Source organism: Rhinopithecus roxellana, chromosome 12 (assembly GCF_007565055.1).
Source record: "Rhinopithecus roxellana isolate Shanxi Qingling chromosome 12, ASM756505v1, whole genome shotgun sequence".
NCBI classification, from domain to species: Eukaryota; Metazoa; Chordata; class Mammalia; order Primates; family Cercopithecidae; genus Rhinopithecus; species Rhinopithecus roxellana.
The window spans coordinates 90,338,369-90,360,970 of NC_044560.1; the positions used below are offsets into that span (position 1 = coordinate 90,338,369).

Genomic DNA, 22,602 nt, shown 5'->3' on the forward strand with positions numbered 1-22,602 from the left:
GATTCTTCTGCCTTAGCCTCCTGAGTAGCTGGGATTACAGGCATGTGCCACCACACCCAGCTAATTTTTGTATTCTTATTAGAGACAGGGTTTTGCCATTTTGGCCAGGCTGGTCTGAAACTCCTGACGTCAGATGATCCACCTGCCTTGGCCTCCCAAAGTGCTGTGATTACAGGCGTGAGCCCCCGTGCCCAGTCTGATTTGTTCATTTTAACTAATTTAATATAATGTAAGTGGTGACCCCTGTAGCTGTGTAACACATCTATTATTTGTAATATATTATTTAATTGTGTGAATAAAACATTCATTGCCACAGCGAACATCTGTGCATATGCATCCTTGTGCATATAGCAAAGAGGGTTTTGGGATTGATAACTGGACTGAAATTGCTGGGTTACATACTTTCCTTCAATTTGTGTATATTTTGCTGAATTGCTCTCAAAGGTACTGTATGACTTACAGTATTGTATTGGGTAACATTTACTACTATTTGACATATTACATGTTTACTTGTTTATTTGCTACCTGGATGCCCATGTTAGTATGTAAGCTTAACAATGACAGGGATTTTTGTCTCTTTTGTTCTTTTCTTTGCCTGGCATAGAATAGGCAGTCAGTAAATGTTTATTAAGTGAATGGATTATTTCATGAATTTGATCTTCTCAAAGCTTTGGAGTAGGTAGACCAGATAAATAGGCTGTAATGCCTGTTTTCTTATGCCCATTTCTCAGATAAGGAAACTGAAACACAGAGACCAACTGACTTTTTTGGGTTATACTCCCAGATATGATTTCTCGTCTTTTGGCTTTGTCCAAGCTTGTTTTAAGGTATGTGTTAAGATTCATAGTTCGTCTAAAAGATACTATAAATTCTTTGTAGTCAGAATCTGACAAAACTAGTTTTCCAACCCTCAAATGTTTGTTAAGTACTAGTGTATGCCTGGCATTTTGAAATTTTCAAAAAACAGGGAGGTCTTAGCTGGCTAGACTTGAGGTTTACATTTTTGTGCACTTCATGGCACTTGGTGCTTGGCATATAGTTGAGGCACCGCTTGTGTTTGTGGAATGAATGAATGAATGAATGAGTTATTTTGCTTTGGAGTCTTTCACTCTGGCTGTCTCTGTGGGAGACCTGTGGGCAGTAAAGAGTTATCTAGAAAATGCCAAAGGAGAAGGCATAAAGAATGTATAGGCCTCAAAGTGTGCTTTCCTAGAAGGCAGTGGGTCTTGTGTTAAGAGACTAGGTTAGAAGAGAAAAGGTCTTGGGGAAAGTTCTTGTAATCAGAGTTAACTTAGTTGAAAATATATCTAATACACATACTGAAAACTATAATTTAGCCTATCTTAAACGTACTGTGAACACTTATATTAGCTTACCATTGAGCATTTGGCCAAAATCATGTAACACAAAGCCTGTTTGATAGTAAAGTGTTGACTGGCTCATGTAATTTATTGAATGCTGTACTGAAAGTGAAAAACAGAATGGTTCTATGAGTACTTGAAGTACAGTTTCTACTGAATGCATATGGATTTCTCTCACCATTGGAAAGTCGAAAAACAAGTTGGACCATTTTAAGTCAGGGACCATCTATATCTTAGGATCCCCCTGGGGGCTGGGGATGTCTTACAACTTTTAGCTCCAGTAATAAATGGGAAGAAAAGAAATTTGCTGTGGGTCAAGTACTGAGCCAAGTACTTTATGGACATTATCTCATTAACTTTGTCTACAAACCCATTAAGTAGGTTGTAGTATGCACATTTTACAACTAAGGAAACTGAACCACTGAAACTAGTTAAGTTACTTAGCTTATGAGCTGGGAAGTTGAACCTAGATCCACCTTACTGAAATCTCTGCTCCTTTCCTAGACCAGTTTTTCTCTGGAGCGGAAGGAAATGAAGGTCTGATTGGTCTGACATATGCAGAATTTTAAAAAAAGACTCACAGAAATAAATTCTCAGAGAAACTCTACAGTAGTAGTAGTCATATTAAGCAGCTATCTCTCTTGCCCCTAAGTTGATCAGTTTCAGGATTTTGGTTTGCTTGTATGTCTTTCATAAAATTCAAGTGCAGCTTAAAGTTTCCATAGTTCCAGGTTTCTTCACTGGAGGAGTGAAGGCCTGGTACCTGCCTAGAGAACTTCATATTGTAATGTCAGATTCTTTGTTAATTAAATGATTTACAATAGCCTGAGTTTCTTTCCCATGCTGTCTTCGCTTATTTCTTGCTATAGTTTGTGATGGCCATAAGATGGTGCTGCAGTTTTGCAGTCAGCCTTAAGGATAAGGCTTAGGGGAGGAACACCTACTGCAGTTGTGAGGCAGATGGGACATCAGGAGGGTCTTAGAAGGGATTGTGTAAAAGCTGTTGCTTTAGGGCTTCTTGTTGCTTTCCTTTTGTGGTCTCTTCCTTTTTTTTTTTAAGGTCTCCAGGAAAGATAGTTAAGGCTATGCTAGTGTAAGTCTTTATGGCTTGCATGGAACCAGGCAGGCTGCTGCTTTCTGCTGTGTGGCCTGGATCCTTTTGGTGTAGAATAAATAACTGCAATAGGAAAGAAACACGTATATAATTTTATTCTCCATTCACAGCCCTTTGGATTGTAGTCTTTTCCCATATAGCAGACACTATAATAAAAAAAAATTGGGGTGGAGGAGTGTTCACTGATACCATAAGGTGATTTTTGAATCCAACTTTTACAATCCGAAATTCAGACTTCCTGCCCTACTGCAATGGGAGTAAAAACCACCTGAGCCTCTTTTTAGCAGCTTCTTCTCTTACTCCGAAATGGCAACAAGTGTTATCTCTTTGATTGAGCTCTTGGTCCATGCAGTCTAATTACCAATTCAGAACAGTGGGGGAACTTCTTATTTTACACAACTGGCAACTGAGTACAGATTTCCACTCCTGCAGTAGTTAGAAGAGAGTAGTTGGGGTTGAAATCAAAAGTCTTAAAGTTAACAGAAGTTCATGTTCTGGCTTTGTCACTTACTAGCTGTGTAACCTTGGGCTATTAATCAACTTTCTTAAACCTTAGTTTCTTTTTTCTTTTTTGGAGACAGTCTTGCTCAGTTGGCCAGGCTGGAGTGCAGTGATATATGATCTTGGCTCACTGCAACCTCCACCTCCCGATTCAAGCAATTCTCATGCCTCAGCCTCCTGAATAGCTGGGACTAAGGGCGCACGCCCCTGTGCCCAGCTAATTTTTTGTATTTTAGTAGAGACGGGGTTTCACCATGTTGCCCAGGCTGGTCTTAAACTCCTGAGCTCAGGCAATCCGCCTGCCTTGGCCTTCTAGAGTGCTAGGATTATAGGCGTGAGCCACTGTGCCTGGCCAAACCTCAGTTTCTTTACCCATAAAATATAAAATAATAGTTTTGACCTCATATAGTGACTGTAAGAATTACATGAGAAAGTCCGTGTAAATAACTTTGCACAGTGCTTGGCACACAGCATGTGCAAAAATATGTTAGATCTTACCAGTGGCAGCATCAATAATTACTATTGAACATTTATGTCAAATATTGTTCATCAGAGACCCTGTTTGTCTGTTGTATTTAGAAGTGGTATTCTTTTTACCAAGCACTCATATACTATACTCAAAACCAACTTCCAGATTTTTCCTGTCTGTGTCATTGGCTGGCAGACTTAACAGATCTTTCTTTTCTTTTATAGGAAAAAGGAGGGAAATAAATGCCCAGAGGCTAGATCTTTAAAGTCTGTGTTCCTTTTCTTAACTGTAAGAAGAAGGCTCTGGTTTCTTCAGGTTATAATTTGATGAAAATAATTTTATTGTTTTCTGACCTGAAAAAATTCAGAACATGTATATCTGCTTGATATTTTCTTTTGGGCATCTTGGTGCAACACTTCAAATCTATTTCATGTTGTAGTTCGGGAGCCATAATTGCAGCTTCACCAGCCTTGGTTCTTCTTGGCCTGGCCCTTCCCTTCCCTTGCTGGTTAGTACCAGCCAAGCTGGTTTGCTTTTTCCCTCTTTGATACTATTCTCCTCTTCCTTCCTCCACGTTACCTTCTGCCACGGCCTCTCTTCTTTTTCCCTCGCTTTTCAATTTACTCTTACATTTTCCCTCCTCCTCCTGGCCCTGCCTAGTTTCCCCTCCCCTGGTTTCTAGCTCCTTTTTGCTTTCTGTTTGTGTTACTGAGGGCAGTGCTCCAATTACCTCATATTTGGAGAGAGGAAGCTGCAGCCAATCCGGTTTCTGTCTGCTTTTAGGTCAAGTGATTTCTGAACTGCAGTGAGATGCTTTGAATTTGTCTTGTTGCAGCTCTGAGCCTGTAAGATGGCTGTCTGAATCGGCAGCGGCTGGAAGAGACAGAGAGAGGCGGGGAGGGAGGGAGAAGGAATTGGAGGGATTGCCGGCATAGTGCATGTTTTTAAATGTACATGGAATCCGATGAAGCCAAGGTTGGGATTTCTGTGGGATCCCAGGACTGGCTTAGCTGCGTTTTTGCTGAGATTAGGAGAGGAAGGAAATGGGAAATTCACTGGGCTGTTTTAAGGAGCCGAAAGAGTCAATAGCTATTCCTGAGAAGGCTCCCATATCTCCTAAGAAAAGGGTTCGGTTCAAAAGGAGGTGGAGAGGGAAGAAAATCCCTACTCCAGAGGCATCTCACCAGGAAGAAACCTCAGAAGGAACTGAAGTAATTGAAGAGACTGAAACCCTAACGAAGTTAACAGTGAGTCTCCAAAAGGAAGACGGAGTGGGAGGGGTAGAGCATACTCCCCCAGATATTTTGCTGCCTGGGGACTCAGCCCCCAATTCACAGGTAGTCGATCAGGGGATGATAGTACAGGTAAAGGAGAGATTCCAAGGGGAGGTCCAGACTGCCCACCTTTTGTTAGAGAATGAGTCATCAGTTGCTGGAGGGGTCTGGGATTCCCTGGAAGAGGGGATGACTGTCATTGCTCACCTGCTTGATAACCCAGCAGAAAGGAACTGTGAGAAGTCAGTGAGCCAACTGGTGGAATTTCCTAGGACAGCATCCTGCAGCAGCAGGGCTGTGCTGCTGCCTTTGCAAGGAGAGACTGCAGTGGAGAAAGGAAATATTCAGCTTGGGTTTCGGAGCTGTGCTTTGCTTCGGACAGACTACCCCACTGATACAGGAAATCAAGAACAATTTTCAGAGGGCTGGAGTGTGGAGGAAGGAACCAAGAGTGTTTCAGGTGCCCCTCAGACAGGTTCCTGGATTGCAGAATGTTCCGTTTCTTCATCACTACTGGACAAGCCTGGAGGCCAAAGACGCACGGAGCCTTCCCATGTGGGTCTAGTGCCCCTCCAGGATTCCAGACTGCCTACTTCTCAGAGTGATTTGTCTATCAGCGGCGTGACTGTGAGCATTTTGCCCTCCTCCTCTGGCTATGGCAGTGATGGGCCTCACATACACGGGATCCAGCCTAAAGATACAGAACCTGAAAAGAGCTCTACTTCATTCTCAGAAGAGGATGGCACTCTTTCTCTGGAGGCAAGCCACACCCCATCATGGGGTCTGGAAGAGGTAGGTGGGCATGTTCAAGAGAGAATCAAACTGCTGTTTGGAATCTTGGCCCTCAAACATATTAAAGCTGAGTGTAGTGAGCAGTGAGGATGTTGGTGCCTCTCAAACTCACCCCCATGTGAGTTAGTGTCTGCTAGAGCTCAGCAAGCAGAATCTATTTCAGGTCTGCCCCTTGATACTTGAAACCAAGACTTGTCTCTGGGGAATCCTTGATTCTGGGTAGCCAAGCGGCATAATTGCTCGAGCTGTCTGGTGGGATTGTCTCTCGAGGTGCAATGCTAGATAGTACTTACTCTCAGGCAGGTCCGTTTACCAGCTTCCCTGCTACGAGAAGTTGTAGTGTAGCACAAGGGACGATGGGGAAGGGCCTACCTGAATCTCTGGAATAAATCTCTGGAATGAATGTGGAAGGGGTCAGGCAGCTATTGTCAGTGTATTTGCTCTTCCCCACAGGAAAGTGATGTTCTTACTAGAGCTGATGCAATCTCGTCCCCGTGGGGAGATTTCTGACGGCAACCCTCATTCAGTATTTGTATAGGTGGAGAGGGCTCATCCTTCTTTGGTTCCTGATTCCAGGATTAGAGGAGAGGGACAGAGTTATCTGGGGATTAGTCAAGAAAGAGAGAGGGAGGTTAGGGCAGTTTGAAGGTTTAAGGCTAGAAAAGTTTTTTTGTGTGTGATTGGACATATTTAGGGCTTTAATGTGATTTTGTTTTGAGGAATATATTGCATGGATGGTGCTGCTGCTGGTGGTGGTAATGGCAGTTGCTGTGAATGTTTTAAAGGTCAAGGAGCAAGTGAGAATTCAGAGATCTGAACACTGAGATAAGGACTCAGCAAGACCATGGGTAGCACAGCATCTGGCATGTAGGCATGTGATTGTGTAGGTGATCAAAGTTATAATTCACCAATGGCTAAAGAACTTTTACTGGCGTGTTGGCCTCTGCAGCAGAAGAAATAAAAACATTAGGACCTCAAAGTGCAAAAGGTATAAAATGAGGGTAGGGCACTTTCCTTGCCTAGATGTGGGCCACTGATACTGTACAGAGGCCCTGATGTTTGCAGAGCAGGGGTATGGTCCACCTACTGGTGCCCTGCTTATCACTAGCAGCATGAGGCTGAGGATAGATACAAATTCTAAGCTAATCTGTGCCTAAAATTTCCTCTTTGGGGATAAATTTTCCCCACAGACAGCCCCATCTTAATGCCCTCTGTTATTAGAGTTTGGAGACTCCCAACATTTTGAAGAAAAAATGGCCATTGAAAAATGTCTATTTTATGGATGGGCAAGAGGTTTCTTGGGCCTCATATAAAAATGGATATGTGTGGGGGGGGGAATGTGATAGTTGTGTTATGGTAGGAAGGACGGCAGTGAAACTACTGGGATATGGGGTACATGAATGTATTAAGTTATTCTCACATTGCTATAAAGAAATAACCTGAGACTGGGTAACTTACAAAAGTAAAGAGGTTTAATTGGTATACGGTTCTGCAGGCTGTACAGAAAGCATGATGCTGGCATCTGCTCAGCTTCTGAAGAGGCTTCAGGAAACTTACAATCTTGGTGGAAAGCAAAGGTGCAGTAGGCATGTCACTTGGTTAGAGCAGGAACACAAGGTTGTGGACAGGATGTGCCACACACTTTTAGATGACCAAATCCCATGAAAACCCACCCACCCTCATGAGAACAGCACCAAGGGGATGGTGCTAAACCATTCATGAGAAATCCACTTTCATGATTCATGATCCAGTGATCTCCCACCAGGCCCCACTCCCAATATTAGGAATTACAATTCAACATGAGATTTGGTAGGGACACAGATTGAAACCATATCAATGAGTATTTGGGTTTCATCAGATAAAAAAGAATGTCAAAGTAAACTTTTATCTTGTAAATGTTGGAACAGATAGAGTAGTTGGGGGTAAAACCAACTGTGGAACTGATTGTTGTACAATTGGCATTAAAATTGAAATTGTGTAGTCATCATAACATTATAGGACACATGCTTGTAACTGAGTGTGAGATTTTCAGAAATTTGGCATATAAAGTGAGCTCCTAGTAAAATCAATCCTAGATAATAGACCGTAGATAGCAATGGCACCTTTGGGGCTGGATCTCCACACTGGCAAGGGAATGTTGTGCATGAGTCTCTGAGGAGTCTTAAAGAAAAGATTGGTAAGAGAAACCTTTGGACCATGATCTGTAGTGTGACCATATTGGCAGCAGTATGATTCCTTTGCTGTTCAGTATGATTCAAATTGGCATGCGGCATTTTCTGGGTAGCCAACCTCTGCATCTATTCCTTCTACCTTTTCACTGCAGACACAGTTATACTACTTACATATAGCCAAGGCTGAAGAAACTAAGTGACCGAGTCTCAGCTCAGACACCTGGCATATTTCCAGGTTTTGTGTCCATCGTGTGATACAGGGACCACAGACTCACTGTCCTATATGACTGATAAGTAACTTCTCAAGATAAGTGTGACATTCCTTCAGAATGAAAGTCCTTAAGGCCAAGAGGCCACAACTCTCACTAGTCTCTGAAGGAACTGTCTTCAGGGAGCTGCTCCCCTCCCTAACACGCTGTTCACAGGCTTGAGGACAGTAGCAGCCAGAGAGACAGAGAGGGCAACGCATACTGAAACCGATAGGCAGGGCAAGAGCATCTCTGCTGAAAGTGGGAGCGCTGGGAGGACACGGGTCAGAAGAGCAGCTGCTGCTGTTCACACACCAACTCCTGTCTAAACAGAAGACAGCTGGCTGTCCAGTTGAATTGTTTTTTGCTTGCTTTTTTGGTGGTGGTTTTGTTTTTAATATGTCAGAGTAGTAACTCTCCTCAGAAAATAATTGGAGTTCCAACCAGATTCTCTCTTCTGTTGATTAGTCCAGGGCTTGTTGATGAGAGTGAGACCAGGCTATGGATAGACATAAACTTCACCATGGGTTTTGTTGCTTTTTAGGATGGAGAGAAATGGGAACTGATTCTGCTTCTTGCTAGTGTGGGGTTTAGATAGTAGAATATATATGATCTGCTTTTCTATTCACCTAGCATAGTTAATACTTCTTTTGTCAAGAAATAGTTAACACAGAAGCAAGATGACAAGGGTCAGCTGACAAATATGTTTTCAGAATGATAAGTAGACTAGGATTTGGAGCTGGATGGGAACAGGCTAATAGCAATCGCTCTTTGATGTCAGACAAAGACCTTCTTCTCTGGCCTATTTCTTCTCTCAGGACTCCCTATTCCCAACTGCTTTCAATATCCTTACTACTAATACCTGGCTTATTTCAACAAGAAACATTTTTGAAAATCCCTTCCTCCTCCCCATCATGGCTTCTGCTGCCAAGCTCCTGCCCACACTGTTAGCAAATCCCGTTTAACGAAGAATTTGCCTCTATACCAATATACTTTTTTTTTTTTGACACGGAGTCTGACTGTCGCCGAAGATGGAGTGCAGTGGTGCGATCTCGGCTCACTGCAACCTCTGCCTACTGGGTTCCAGCTATTCTCCTGCCTCAGCCTCCTGAGTAACTGGGATTACAGGCGCCCACCACCACGCCTGGCTGTATACCAGTATTCTTGCCACAACCCTTCGAGTCTCTACAATTTTAGGTGAATAGTCAGATAACACTGGGGCCTAGAAATGATAAGAAAGAAGTTGGTTGGTGTATTATCTTCTGGGCTCAGCCTTTTCAGTTTACAAGTATCCCTCTCCCAGTTTTCCTTTTTAATTATAGGGAGCGTTGTTTTACTAATACTGGTTTTGTACTGAAAGAAGAAAACAAAATTAACCAGATGACACTATTGGGGGAATGTAGAAGGTAAAGTTACAGTTAGAGCTTTAAGAAAGGATTTTGTTTCTTTTTCAAAAAATTTTACTTAATTAAAAATGTTACTAAAGAATTGTTATTTTTTAGATGTAACAATAGTGTTGTGGTTATGTTTTAAAAAAGACCTTTTAGAGATACATACTGAAATGTTTTTAGAGAAAAATAGGAGATTTACTTCATCATAATAGGGGAAGGGTGAAGTGAGTGGAATGTAGATGAAACAGGATTAGCTATAAGTTGATAATGGTTGAAACTGGGTAATGGGTACATAGGGGCTCATTATACTATTCTGTTTCTTTTTGTATATATTTGAAAATTTCCATTTCAAATAGAAAGTTAAGAAAAAAATTGTATAAAAATAAAATGAAAGTTAAAAATAAAATTGTATAAAAATAAAATGGAAAGTTAGGCAAAATAAGTTGTATAAAAATAAAAAGGTAATAATACTGGTAAAATGATGATATAATGCAAATACAGTTGGCTCTCTGCATTGTGGGTTCTGCGTCTGTGGATTCAACCCATGATGGATGGAAAACATTCTGAAGAAAAACGTTGCATCTGTAATGAACATGTACAGACTTCATTATTCCCTAAACAAGATAACAACTATTTACTAACATTTGCATTGTATTAGGAATTATAAGTAATCTAGAGATTATTTAAAGGATCTGGGAGGATGTACATATGTTGTACTACCCCATTTTGTATCTGGGACTTGAGCATTTGTGGATTTCAGTATCTGCAGATTTTGGTATCTGAGGGAGGTCCTAGAACCAATTCTCCATGGATGACTGCTGAAAAGGGGTTACTGTCCTGTAGATGAAGTGATTAAGAGCATGTAGCCAGATTAGCTAGATTTGAATCCCAATTCTACAACTTACTAGCAGTATAACTTGGAACAGGTTACTTAACTTCTCTGTGCCACAATTTCCTTCTTTGTAAATGGAAGATAAGAATAGTACATACTTGGTACAGTTGTTGTGAGAATAATATGAATTAATACAAGTAATCACAATAAATGCTAGTTAATATTATTACTTAAAAGAACAAGAAAATGAATGAGAAAAAGACAAACACCCTTGCAGAAAAATAGGGGAAAGTCCAGGATTAAGCAATTCACAAAAAAAGGAAATCCAAATGCCTTATATACATAAGAAGACTCCTTTTTACTAATAAGGATATAAAGATCAAACAACAACAAGATACCATCTCTCTCTCTCTCTGTCTCTCTCTCTCTCTCTCTCTATATATATATAGATATTTATTTATCTATCTATCTATATATATATATTTGTGTGTGTGTGTGTGTGTGTGTGAGACGGAGTCTTGCTCTGTCACCCAGGCTGGAGTGCAGTGGTGCGATCTTGGCTCACTGCAAGCTCCACCTCCCAGGTTCACACCATTCTCCCGCCTCAGTCTCCTGAGTAGCTGGGATTACAGGCGCCCATCACCATGCCCAGCTAATTTCGTTTTTGTGTTTTTAGTACAGACAGGGATTCACTGTGTTAGCTAGGATGGTCTCGATCTCTTCACCTCATGATCCGCCCACCTCTGCCTCCCAAAATGCTGGGTTTACAGGCGTGAGCCACTGCACCTCGCCCCGTATATTTTTTTAAAGAGATAAGGTCTCAGGTACGTTGTCCAGGCTAAAGAGCAGTGGCCATTCACAGGCACCATCATAGCGCACTGTAGCCTTGAACTCCTAGACTCAAGCTTGTAGCTGGGACTGCAAGAGTACCACCATGCCCAGCTAAGATACCATTTTATACCCATCAGGTTGGCAGAAGGTAACAACTCTGAAAATACCAAGTGTAGGCGAGGATGTAGAGTGATGGGAAAACCTCTTCATAGCACTTGAGTGGAAGTATAATTTGGTACTGTTCTTTAGAGAGTAGTTTGACAATATTTTGTAGAGTTGAAAAATGCCCATATTCTATTACCTAGGGTTTCCATTTTAATTTTATTCCCTAGTGAGACCTCCAGGACTCTGAATGTGAATACTGAAAGGAGCACTCTGTTTTATAACTCTCATATTGGTAATAAACACCTTCTTTCTCTCTATTCCTCACCAACATAGCTGCCATTAGATCCCTCTAGCTGGGCATTTGTAGAACCACTGCATTGTGCCGCCTCCTCCTCCTCCTCCTCCTCCTCCTCCTCCTCCTTCTCCTCCTTCTTCCTTCTTCCTTCTTCTTCTTCTTCTCTCTTTTTTTTTTTTTTTTTTTTTTTGAGAAAGAATCTTGCTCTGACACCCAGGCTGGAGAGCAATGGTGCAATCATAGCTCACTGCAACCTTGACATCTTGGGCTTAAACGATCCTCCTGCCTCAGCTTGCCGAGTAGCTGGGACTACAGGGGAGTACAACCACACCCAGCTAATTTTAAAATTTTTTGTAGAGACGGGGTGTCACAGTGTTTCCCAGGCTCATCTTGAACTCCTAGGTTCAAGTGATCCTCTTTCCTAGGCCTTCCAATGCGGTGGGATTACAGGAGTGAGCCACTGCACCCAGCCTTCATTTGCTTCTTGAAAGTTTTCAAGGTCTGATGCTTTATCTTTAGTGGGTGATGAGGTCAGCTAGAAACTTGAGGACATAATAATCAAGTACCTACTTGCTCTGAGCAACTGTCTTACCCACTGCGAGACTTACAAAGTCCAAACTCCTCAGCTGGGTATTCCAGTTCCTTTGTAATCTATCTTATCTTTTCTATTGATTCCCAATTTAAACCTTCTCATTTTAACAGATCAACCCCTTAACTACTATTTCTCTTTCACCTTATCTCAGTTTCTTGCGTAAACTTTGTTTACATCCACTTTCTACCTGGAATTCTTTTCTTCCTTGCCTTTCATCTGTTCTGTAACACCCTTCAAGGATGAGTTTAAATGGTACTTCTTCTAGAAATCTTTGTGATCACTCCAGCCCACAGTAATTTTCCATTCTGCCGAGATTCTATATTGGATATTACTATAATTATTGGTCTTTTTTAGCTTTGAATTTGTTTAACTCTTTCATGTGACCTACCATAGATACAAGATGAAATTATTTTCCTCCAAAAGTTAACCTTCAGAAAAGAGATATTCTCTTTATATTTTACTTCTTATAAAGCATTTCTTGTTATTAGGCTTCCAGGGAGCTTATAGTCAGTTCATGAAAAAGGGTGAATAAATCTGTGTCACCATCTGCTAGTTCAATCACTAACATTTTTTTGTAGAGATCAACTGCCATAATTAATTAAACAAAAAAGAGGAACCAAAAATCTAACAAAGTTTTAGTTATTGTTCCTGGGAATATAATCTCCTAATTTGAAGTGTTGAAAGTAGTTGTATACAAGCCTTAACATTAAAAATTTTTTTTGAATCACTCACATTGCATATGAAACACACACATACATTATGGGGATCACAAATAAACACAACAGAATGAATGAAAAAAAACGCTTATCCAGTGTTATGCAACTGGATTCTTGTGGTTTGAAATGAAATACCCAGAGACAATGTAGATTCTGAAAAGTGCTGTTATTAACTTTAAAATCTTAAAAAGAAAAGTAGACAGTATTTTCTAGAAAATTCACTCAAAAAATAGCGTTATTGAAGGAAAAACATTGATGTTAAAGATGCATGTGAAATTTGAATAATACGGTTTTTTGAAATTATAAAGGCAGAAAATACATTAACACTAAATGCATTAAATATACTGCTTAATTTTAAACGTGTGTATGTGTAAATAAATTTCTAAAAGTTTGTGTATTCAGGAGGACCACAGAGCTTCCCTTCCTGTATTCCTGTTTTAGTTTCACACACCTGTTGTTATCTGGGAAAATATTTGGGATAATCATATGTTAGTTAGTTATGGCATGTCTCGACTAAGTTCTTGCAGGGCAGACATGTCTTCTTTTTTTGTTTTCCATGTTTTTACCTGGCCAACTTCTACTTATTAAAACTCAGCACAGAGGTTGTTGCTGTGCAATCCTCTGGCATTGCTAGTTGGGATCACTTGCTTATCTCTGTCACATTGATCTCTTTGTGTAGTAAATTGTCTCCCTGATTAAATTGCTTGAACTTGAGGCCTGGGGCTGTGTTTTTTTATTTTGAGATATTAAGAACTTAAGCACAGCTCCTAGAATATAATGGTTGCTCAAAAAATATTAACAGAATAAGTAAATGGTGTGTCTTTTTTTTGTTCTTCTCCATGGTGCCTGTCATAGTGCTAAGATGTTGTTCAGTCAATACTTATTGAATTATTAGAAAAACATTCAGCTTATGGGAATACTTCAGAAAAGCAATTAACCAAGCTTTGGGAAGTGTGAATTGAAAGGAAATTCAAGTGGAATTTGCATATTCTGAGGCATAATATTGAGGCTGTTCTCCGTCTCCAAATGGCTTCCTCCTTAAAAAATCTAGATGAGGGAGAAAGAGCTCTGAAACTGAAGCTGGATTTCTGCATTTGGGAGATTAAGGTAAAACTTCTGCATAGCCCAGAGGACAGTACTGTGAACACAGTATCATGTGTGAGTATACAGAAAAAGATTGATGAAAGCCAAATTGAATTACTGAGATGGTTGTGGTGATAATCCCATTTTTCTCATCGAGTTTACAGTCTAGGAAGGGCCCTAATCCATACAGGGTATTTTTTTTTTTTTTCCTTAGGGATCCAAACATCTATCTCATTACAGCTATGTTTAAAATCTGAAGTAAAGCTATTCGTTGAAGTAGTTTTAGTGCAATATACAGAAATACTAAGAGATGAGAGATGTTATCAGAAAGATTATGGCTGTAATGAACATACAATATCAGTTAACTAACTGGAATTTCATTTTTGGGTAAAGAACCCAAATACTTAGATTTTGTCTTGCTTATTCAAGTTCTGACTTTTTTTACGTCAACAAATCTATTTCCTGTTCCCAATAATGTTTTACTTTATATGTATGCGAAGCAGCTACAGTGAAGGCAGTGGGATATATCAATGTTGCATTTAGCCAGTGAAATAGGTAGCTAGAAATGTTAAGGGAAACTGAAATAGAATTGGTACTAGGAAGAAGCTGTTTATAGGAAGAGCCATGATCCATTATTGGGTCCTTGGCTCTGCAGCTCCATAGCTTCTCTCCTCACTACTGCCCCTCCCCCAGCCCCAAGTAGACCTGGAATTGATTAAGTTTTAGGAAATTGACTCACACAGATCACATTTACATGAGATTGGTCAATGTGAATTTATTAATTTACAAAATAAATTTTGACTGCCAAGTGATTCAAGATTCATGAATTGGCCACTTAGTGCTTTTGTTGCTTTATAATATCTATATGGGAAGCAAATAATAATCTGAAAGTTGTCACCTCACGTCAGGTGAACATGGAGTCAGAGCAGAGAGGTGGTGAGTGGCGGTATGATTTGTAGGATGGTCTTATTAGTTGTCATCATCAAAGTAGAATAGTCTGATTTCTTCTGTAGAAATGTACCTGTCAAGGGCATGAGAACCCATGTCCCTTGAATCTGCTGGGTGGGGCACAATTTCACCTTCACAGGCATAGAGGCAGTACTTCCTACCTTCCCTTTTCTATACTCAATGCAAGCTTCCCATACTCGTCTATTCTCACAGTCTTTCTTCAGACATCTTAGTAATATTTATTTGTCTGCAGCTTTCTTTTATTCTAAATATAGTGTTAAAGTTCCTGGCCCCTTTTTTTTTCTTTCCAACTTTAAAATATCATTTGATATTTAATCTCATCTATTATGAGTTTGTAAATTCAGGCACTTGGAGATGCCTTATTATTGATTTCTCCCTTGTATTGGTCACAAGGGAAGCTACTACTTTCATGGTACTGCACCTGAATGAGATGACTAAGAGATAGGATGTTCTATTGACATGCCTGTGTTTTCTCTGCCCCAAACACCCAGACCAAAAATTGTGCTGGGTATGCTGTCTTATTATTATGGGAAGGAAATACATGTACCCTCGGCACTACCTACATCATCTTATTTAATCCTTATAATGATCCTTTGAGAAAATTATTATCCTATTTTAAATATGGGAAAAATTGGGCCAGGAGGCTTACGTGGTTTGCCTGAGGTCACATTTCTAGTAAATGCCTTCTTTCAAACACATATCTGTATGAATCAAAGGCTTAATATTTTTCCTTGTTAACAAGGATTATTTTTATAGTTTTTATTATAAAAGTAAAGTGTGGTCATTACTCAAAGTCTGAAAAAAAGAAGAGTAGGAAGAAAAAATGAAGTCATTCATAGTCCCACTCCAGAGGTGATAAATAATGCTAGCCTAAACTTGTTTCACTTTATGCATTGCTTTGAATTAGCTAAGTAACCTGTCTACAGATTCTAGGTGGGCTTTATCCCAGAATACTTTTTTTTTTTTTTTTTTTTTGAGACAGAGTCCTACTCTGTCGCCTAGGCTGGAGTGGTCTCGGACTCCTGACCTCAGATGATCTGCCTGCCTCGGCCTCCCAAAGTGTTGGGCTTACAGGCGCGAGCCACTGTGCCTGGCCCCCAAAATAGTTTTATTTCCTTATTTTTATTATTTCATTTTATTATTTTTATTATTTAATTCATAAACCAAGTTATTATTATTATTATTATTTTTTTTTTTTTTGAGGCGGAGTCTCGCTCTGTTGCCGGGACTGGAGTGCAGTGGCCGGATCTCAGCTCACTGCAAGCTCCGCCTCCCGGGTTTACCCCATTCTCCTGCCTCAGGCTCCCGAGTAGCTGGGACTACAGGCGCCCGCCACCTCGCCCGGCTAGTTTTTGTATTTTTAGTAGAGACGGGGTTTCACCGTGTTAGCCAGGATGGTCTCGATCTCCTGACCTCGTGATCCGCCCGTCTCGGCCTCCCAAAGTGCTGGGATTACAGGCTTGAGCCACCGCGCCCGGCCAAACCAAGTTATTATTAATTAAAACATGTTAAGTTCCCACCATACAACCAGCACACTAAGTGCAATGGGCAGTGCACCGAAGGACTATGATCCACGGGTCTCAGATTTGGAAGTTATTTTGTCCACAGCATCTTAGTTTCTGCTTGAACATATCCAGTGGTGAGGAGCTCTCCCACACAGGGGCTGCAGTTCAGTTTTGTATTGCTCTGGTTGTTAAGATGTGGTGCCAGACCCCCTCAGGAAACCTACGTGCAGTCTAGGGGAGATAAGATTAAATATATGAAATAATAGTCCATACTGCGAAATAACATTTATTTATTTGTTTGTTTTATGTTTTTGAGACAGAGTCTCACTCTGTCGCCCAGGCTAGAGTGCAGTGGTGCAATTTCAGCTCACCACGACGTCCGCCTCCCAGTTTCAAGCAATTCTCGTGTCTCAGCCTCCCAAATAGTTGGGACTACAGTTGCGCGCCACCACTGGTTAATTTTTATGTTTTTAGTAGAGATGGGGTTTCACCATGTCAGCCAGCCTGGTCTCGAACTCCTGACCTCAGGTGATCTGCCTGCCTCAGTCTCCCAAAGAGCTGGGATTACAGGCGTGAGCCACTGCGCCCAGCTCAAAATAACATTTAATTAGATGATGATACAGACTGTCAGTGCTGTGGGAGTTAGACAAGTAAGAATTGAAGAAAGACCAGCCTTCAAATAAAGAAGAGATAAGGGAACCCTTATTTGTTGAGCATAACCCTGAGTTTGGGCTAGCTGCTTTAATGTGTAATCTCACTGATTATCACAGCAACCCTGAAAAGGTGGTATTAGTCCCACTTTGCACGCATGAGACATGCACTTTTTCCTCACCTGCATTACGACCTCTCTAAAATAGGTCTTGTGCTGTATTTTGGAGATTTCTTAAAATGACTTTTTTCTTATTATGAAAATGTACAGGATGTAGAAAATTTGGAAAATATAAAAATCACCTGTAATGTTACTCCATAGAGGTAACTATGATTATTAGTTTGCTGTATTTCTCACATATATACAGTATATGCGCCTGTATTGCATACATAGGTGTATGTGTATGCATTTGTATGTATATATGACTGTGTACTTAAATGTATATTTTGTATGTCTTTTGTACAAAATAAGATTACTATATATTATTTCGTTTATATTCTGTTTCTTAAATTTGGTAATCATTGTCCTATGTCATTAAAATTTTTATTTATTTTTTTGAGATGGACTCTCACTCTGTCACCCAGGCTGCAGTGTTGTGGCATGATCATACTTCACTGCAGCCTTCATCTCTTGGCTTCAAGTGATCCTCCCCCCTCAGCCTCCTGAGTAACTGGGACTACAGGCATGAGCCATTGCACCTGGCCTGAAACTTTCTAAAACATAACTTTTTAAGTGCTACAAAGAATTCTATTCTGCTATAATTGTGCTATGATTTATAACCAGTCAACCCCAACCCCTCATTAGTATTTAAGCTTTTTATAACTTTTTGCTAAGTCACGTTTATTATGCTTTGATAAATATTCATGTATAAAATTATTTGTTTATATTTCTGATGACTTCCTATCAAGTTGTATGTATGTTTTAAGACTTGATTCAAAACTGACATCCAGAGAAGTTATGGCATTTATACTCTCACTAGTGGCAGTCTATGACGGTACCCAACTTTAGATATTCTCTCCAATCTTGAATATTATCATTAAAAACAAACATTTCCTAATTTGACAGGTGAAAAATTACCTCTCATGGTTTTAATTTGTGTTTCTTTGACTAGCAAGAGGGTGAATATATGTTGGAATAGTCCTCTGAAGTGCTTCCAGCTTTGGATCTTCGTTTTACTAAGAGCCATAATGTATGGAGAAGAGAAGGCTAAAAGACTTTGTTTTATTTATAATGAATTATTCTGTGTCCCATCTTTTGACAGATCTCTGACATCTACATTAGTGGAGAATCAGGGGATATGTCAGCTAAGGAGAAACTACTCCTGTGGACCCAGAAGGTGACAGCTGGTTACACAGGAATCAAATGCACCAACTTTTCCTCCTGCTGGAGTGATGGGAAGATGTTCAATGCACTCATTCACCGATACCGGTAAGAACAGTGGAATTTCTGTGCTCCTGCAGGGCTTCTTCTCATCTCTTGTTTGTAATTAGTTATAATGCTATTTCCACCTCCTCAAGCAAAAATCAAAGCTTTGATTCATTTGTTCATTTGAAAAAGGAATATTTATTTAACTAATTTTCTAGGAACTGGGCACAAGGAGCAGTGAAGAAAACAGTGAAAGTTTTTGCTCTCATGGAACTTTCCTTCCAGTAGGGAGAATAGGTTATAAATGTATGCCATCAAGCAGTGGTAAATGCAGTGGCGGGATTAGAAAGTGGCAGAGGTTTGTGATATTTTGGACAGGGTGGTCAGAGATGGCCTCTTTGGTGAGCATGTTAGAGCAGAGCCATGAGGGAGTGAGTCATGCAGGCTTCTGGGGTCAGAGTGTTCCAGTTGGAAGAAATACAAGTGCAAAGGGCCTGGAGTGAGGGCTTGCTTGGAGTGGTTTTGGAGTGGTTTAGGAACAGCAGGTGGCTGAAGTGAGGTGAGGAAGATAGAAATTCTGAATGACAAAATTAAAAATTGTTGAGTTCTTAGTGGTCATAAACATGCCCCAATTTTCAGTGCTAACTGATGATATTTTTCCCATGACATTCAACAAACCTAAACTGTGTGTTTAAGTTTAGCATTAGGGAGCACTGAGCCCCTGGTGTATACTTAAAAATGGAATTTGTGCTCTTCTTGACCTCCTGCTTTTTCTCTAACTCAGTGTTTTTCAGCTCTGGGAACTTTTAGGAGGTTTTCTTTGTGTGAACTCATGTGTGATGTGTGGATGGTGACCTTTCATGTGCCTTGCTGGACTTTTACAGACCCGATCTGGTAGACATGGAGAGGGTACAAATCCAGAGTAACCGAGAGAATCTGGAACAGGCTTTTGAAGTGGCAGAAAGACTGGGGGTCACTCGTCTGCTGGATGCAGAAGGTGAGAGAGAGTTTACTGAACTGAGTAAGGAACACGTATTCAGTATTCCTTCTTTTGTCAAGTTCCTTTGTTCTGACTAAGAAATTTCTTGTCCATTCTCTGTCAGATGTGGATGTGCCATCTCCAGATGAAAAGTCTGTAATCACTTATGTGTCTTCAATTTATGATGCCTTCCCTAAAGTCCCTGAGGGTGGAGAAGGGATCAGTGCTACGGTAAAATAACATTTTCCTAGAAGGCCTTCTGACTTTGATTCTTTTGGGTGGAATGTATTGCTTAGACACTTTCTTAAGCACTGATGGTATACTCATGATATCAAACTATATATCCAGTATCTTTATCATACATCGACATTATTCTTGGCCCTGGAAATGAGTCTAGATACTGCTAATTTTGTAACAATTAGCATAGACTATTTGGTGCTAAATGCCAGCAAGGAATGTCCCTTTCATCCCTAACTGTAATTCAAGATGGGGAAGTATTTTATTAGTCATTCATATATCAGCTTGATTAGGTAGATCACAGCTCTTTTCAGAATATTTTTAGTAGCTTGCTTTGTAGCCTTTCTTAGTGTCAGGAAATTGAATCCCAGCCTGAGAGCCCTTGAGGAGCTTTGAAACTGGTACTGTGAGCATTAAACTGAGCAGCCTCTAGGCAATTAAAGGAAAGGGATTTTATATAGTTTGGAGTGGCCTGAGCTACTTCCTCTTGTGCTTGTTTTGGCTATTGCTAATCAGGTGTGTGATGTTTACCTTCTGGCAATAGGAAGTGGACTCCAGGTGGCAAGAATACCAAAGCCGAGTGGACTCCCTCATTCCCTGGATCAAACAGCATACAATACTGATGTCAGATAAAACTTTTCCCCAAAACCCTGTTGAACTAAAGGTAAAGTCAAGGACTTAAATTTTTTTGGTAAAATCTTTCTAGGGAGTAAGTCTCCAAGCTTATTATCACTGCTGGCTTCTGAGTGAGGTGGTATGAAAAATTGGGTCCTAAAGTTTGTGTCCATTCATTCACCAAATATTAATTTTATAGGCACTTTATAACCAATATATACACTTCAAAGAAACAGAAATTCTGGCCAAGGAGAGAGAAAAAGGAAGAATTGAGGAATTATATAAATTACTAGAGGTAAGAGAGCTTATCCTTTACTGAGACTTGGGGTTTGCTGGTCTGTACTGTTGTTGCTTCTTGATTATAGATTCCTTGTATTCTCTTCCCAAACTGCATTAATAGAAGTACTCTCCTGGTGACAAATAATAGCACCACTCTCAGGTTGGTCTTAAAATATTGTGGTAAAGGGGCAGTGTCAGCCATCTCTGTTTTTTAAAGGGCTTATTGAAAAATGGCATATATTTATTCAGAAATCTTGAGTTTTGTGGATAAATTTTTCTGCTTCTCAGAGGAAAGCTGAATCTTTCCCTAGGGTGGAAAGAAGAGAGACTTCTGTTCAGAATTTGATTCCTAGAGAATTTGAAGTTGTAGAGATGAGACTTTAACTTTGCCAGAATAAAAGTTACTGAGGGGAAAGGAGGATTTATAGAAAGTGTAAAAGGAATGGAAGGACTTAGAGTAGGTAGTCCCTACATTCTAGAGGTGACTTTTCTGCTCTTTACCTCAAGGGTGAAGAACCTGATACATATTTGATTGTTTTTCCATGTTAGACAATAGGAAAAACTGCTGAATGGCTGGGTAAGGAAGCAAAAAGTGATGTGTAAATCAAAACTGGGTCAAGAGGGCATGGCTGTATTTTTGGACTGAAAGAGTGTCTCTTTCAGGTGTGGATTGAATTTGGCCGAATTAAACTGCCTCAAGGTTATCACCCTAATGATGTGGAAGAAGAGTGGGGAAAGCTCATCATAGAGATGCTGGAGCGAGAGAAATCACTTCGGCCGGCTGTGGAGAGGTGGGTCCAGATCCTGAGAGTGGTCTGACATTATTTATTGAGCTGCTGTGAACCTTTCACATGACTATAGTTTTATCTTATTTCAGGCTGGAATTGCTGCTACAGATTGCAAACAAAATTCAGAATGGTGCTTTGAACTGTGAAGAAAAACTGACACTAGCTAAGAATACCTTGCAGGCTGTAAGTCTCTGACTGTTTTGTCCCACATCTATGTCACATGTTTTCTGCTTCTCGCCCTCTGCTCTATGGTTGAAGTTAGCAATCGAGGAATCCAGATGTATTATTTCCCTTTTCTTTGGAATTGCAGTAGATTCCTTGGCTCCCTCTGTCCTAGTGAGTGGGGCAATGGAAGTTTTCCCACTGTTATTCTCTCTTCTGTCTCAGGATGCTGCTCATCTGGAATCAGGACAACCGGTACAATGTGAGTCAGATGTCATTATGTACATTCAGGAGTGTGAAGGTCTCATCAGGCAGCTGCAGGTGGATCTCCAGATCCTGCGGGATGAGAATTACTACCAGCTAGAAGAGCTGGCTTTTAGGTGAGGAACAAGGGACTCAAACGGAGCGCTTGCTTGCTTACTGCTGAGACTCATGGATCAAGAGTAGCGCAAGAGTCAGGCACTTAATCTTTTAACTTGGACATTTGAGGTCAGTGTCTCAATGGAGATACTACAGATATCTTGGGCAGCAATGTTCTGTTAGTGGAGGACAGTTTCTCCTTATTGCACCCCTATCCCACTAAGTACCCATAGGATTACTTCAGTCGTTGTGGCCTTTTATAACATCCCACATACTTTCTTTTAATTAATTAATTAATTAAAGACAGGGTCTCACTTTTGTTGCCCAGGCTGGAGTGCAGTGGCACAATCATGGCTCACTGCAGCCTCGACTTCCTGGGCTCAAGCAATCCTTCCACCTCAGCCTCCCAGGTAGCTAGGCCTATAAGTGCAGGCTGCCATGCCCAGCTAACTTTTGTATTTTTAGTAGAGACAGGGTTTTGCCATCTTGCCCATGCTGATCTCAATCTCCTGGGCTCAAGCAATCCTCCTGCCTCAGCCTCCCAAAGTGCTGGGATTACAGGTGTGAGCCACTATATCTGGCCCATTCTCATGTATTTTAGAACTACCTGCAGGGTTGGGACACAACACAACTTCTGATTTAGAAACATTGGTGATCCATCACATTCTTTTTATAGGGGAGAAAACTGAGACCCATAGAAGTTGAAAATTGTGTAAAGTCCTGTGGCTGGTTTTTTTTGTTTTCTTTTTTTTTGAGACGGCATCTCACTCTGTAGCCCAGGATGGAGTGCAGTGGCACAATCTCAGCTCACTGCGACTTCCACCTCCTGGGTCCAAGCAATTCTCCTGCCTCAGCCACGGAGTATCTGGGAGTACAGGCATGGACCACCATGCCCAGCTAATTTTTGTATTTTTACTAG

General features: G+C 40.6%; 1 protein-coding gene across 18 annotated transcripts in view; it reads left to right on the plus strand.

Annotated features, from left to right (window-relative positions):
* Positions 1–22,602, plus strand: part of LOC104675570 (microtubule-actin cross-linking factor 1) — a 392,257-nt gene that overhangs the window by 165,425 nt on the left and 204,230 nt on the right. For all 18 annotated transcript variants that reach the window (XM_030942495.1, XM_030942497.1, XM_030942493.1 and 15 more), the window contains 8 exons: positions 18,160–18,326; positions 19,148–19,260; positions 19,367–19,473; positions 20,024–20,143; positions 20,294–20,389; positions 21,037–21,164; positions 21,251–21,344; positions 21,549–21,703. In XM_030942495.1, coding sequence (XP_030798355.1) covers positions 18,160–18,326; positions 19,148–19,260; positions 19,367–19,473; positions 20,024–20,143; positions 20,294–20,389; positions 21,037–21,164; positions 21,251–21,344; positions 21,549–21,703 — 980 coding nt within the window. The remainder of the gene's footprint in view (positions 1–18,159; positions 18,327–19,147; positions 19,261–19,366; positions 19,474–20,023; positions 20,144–20,293; positions 20,390–21,036; positions 21,165–21,250; positions 21,345–21,548; positions 21,704–22,602) is intronic.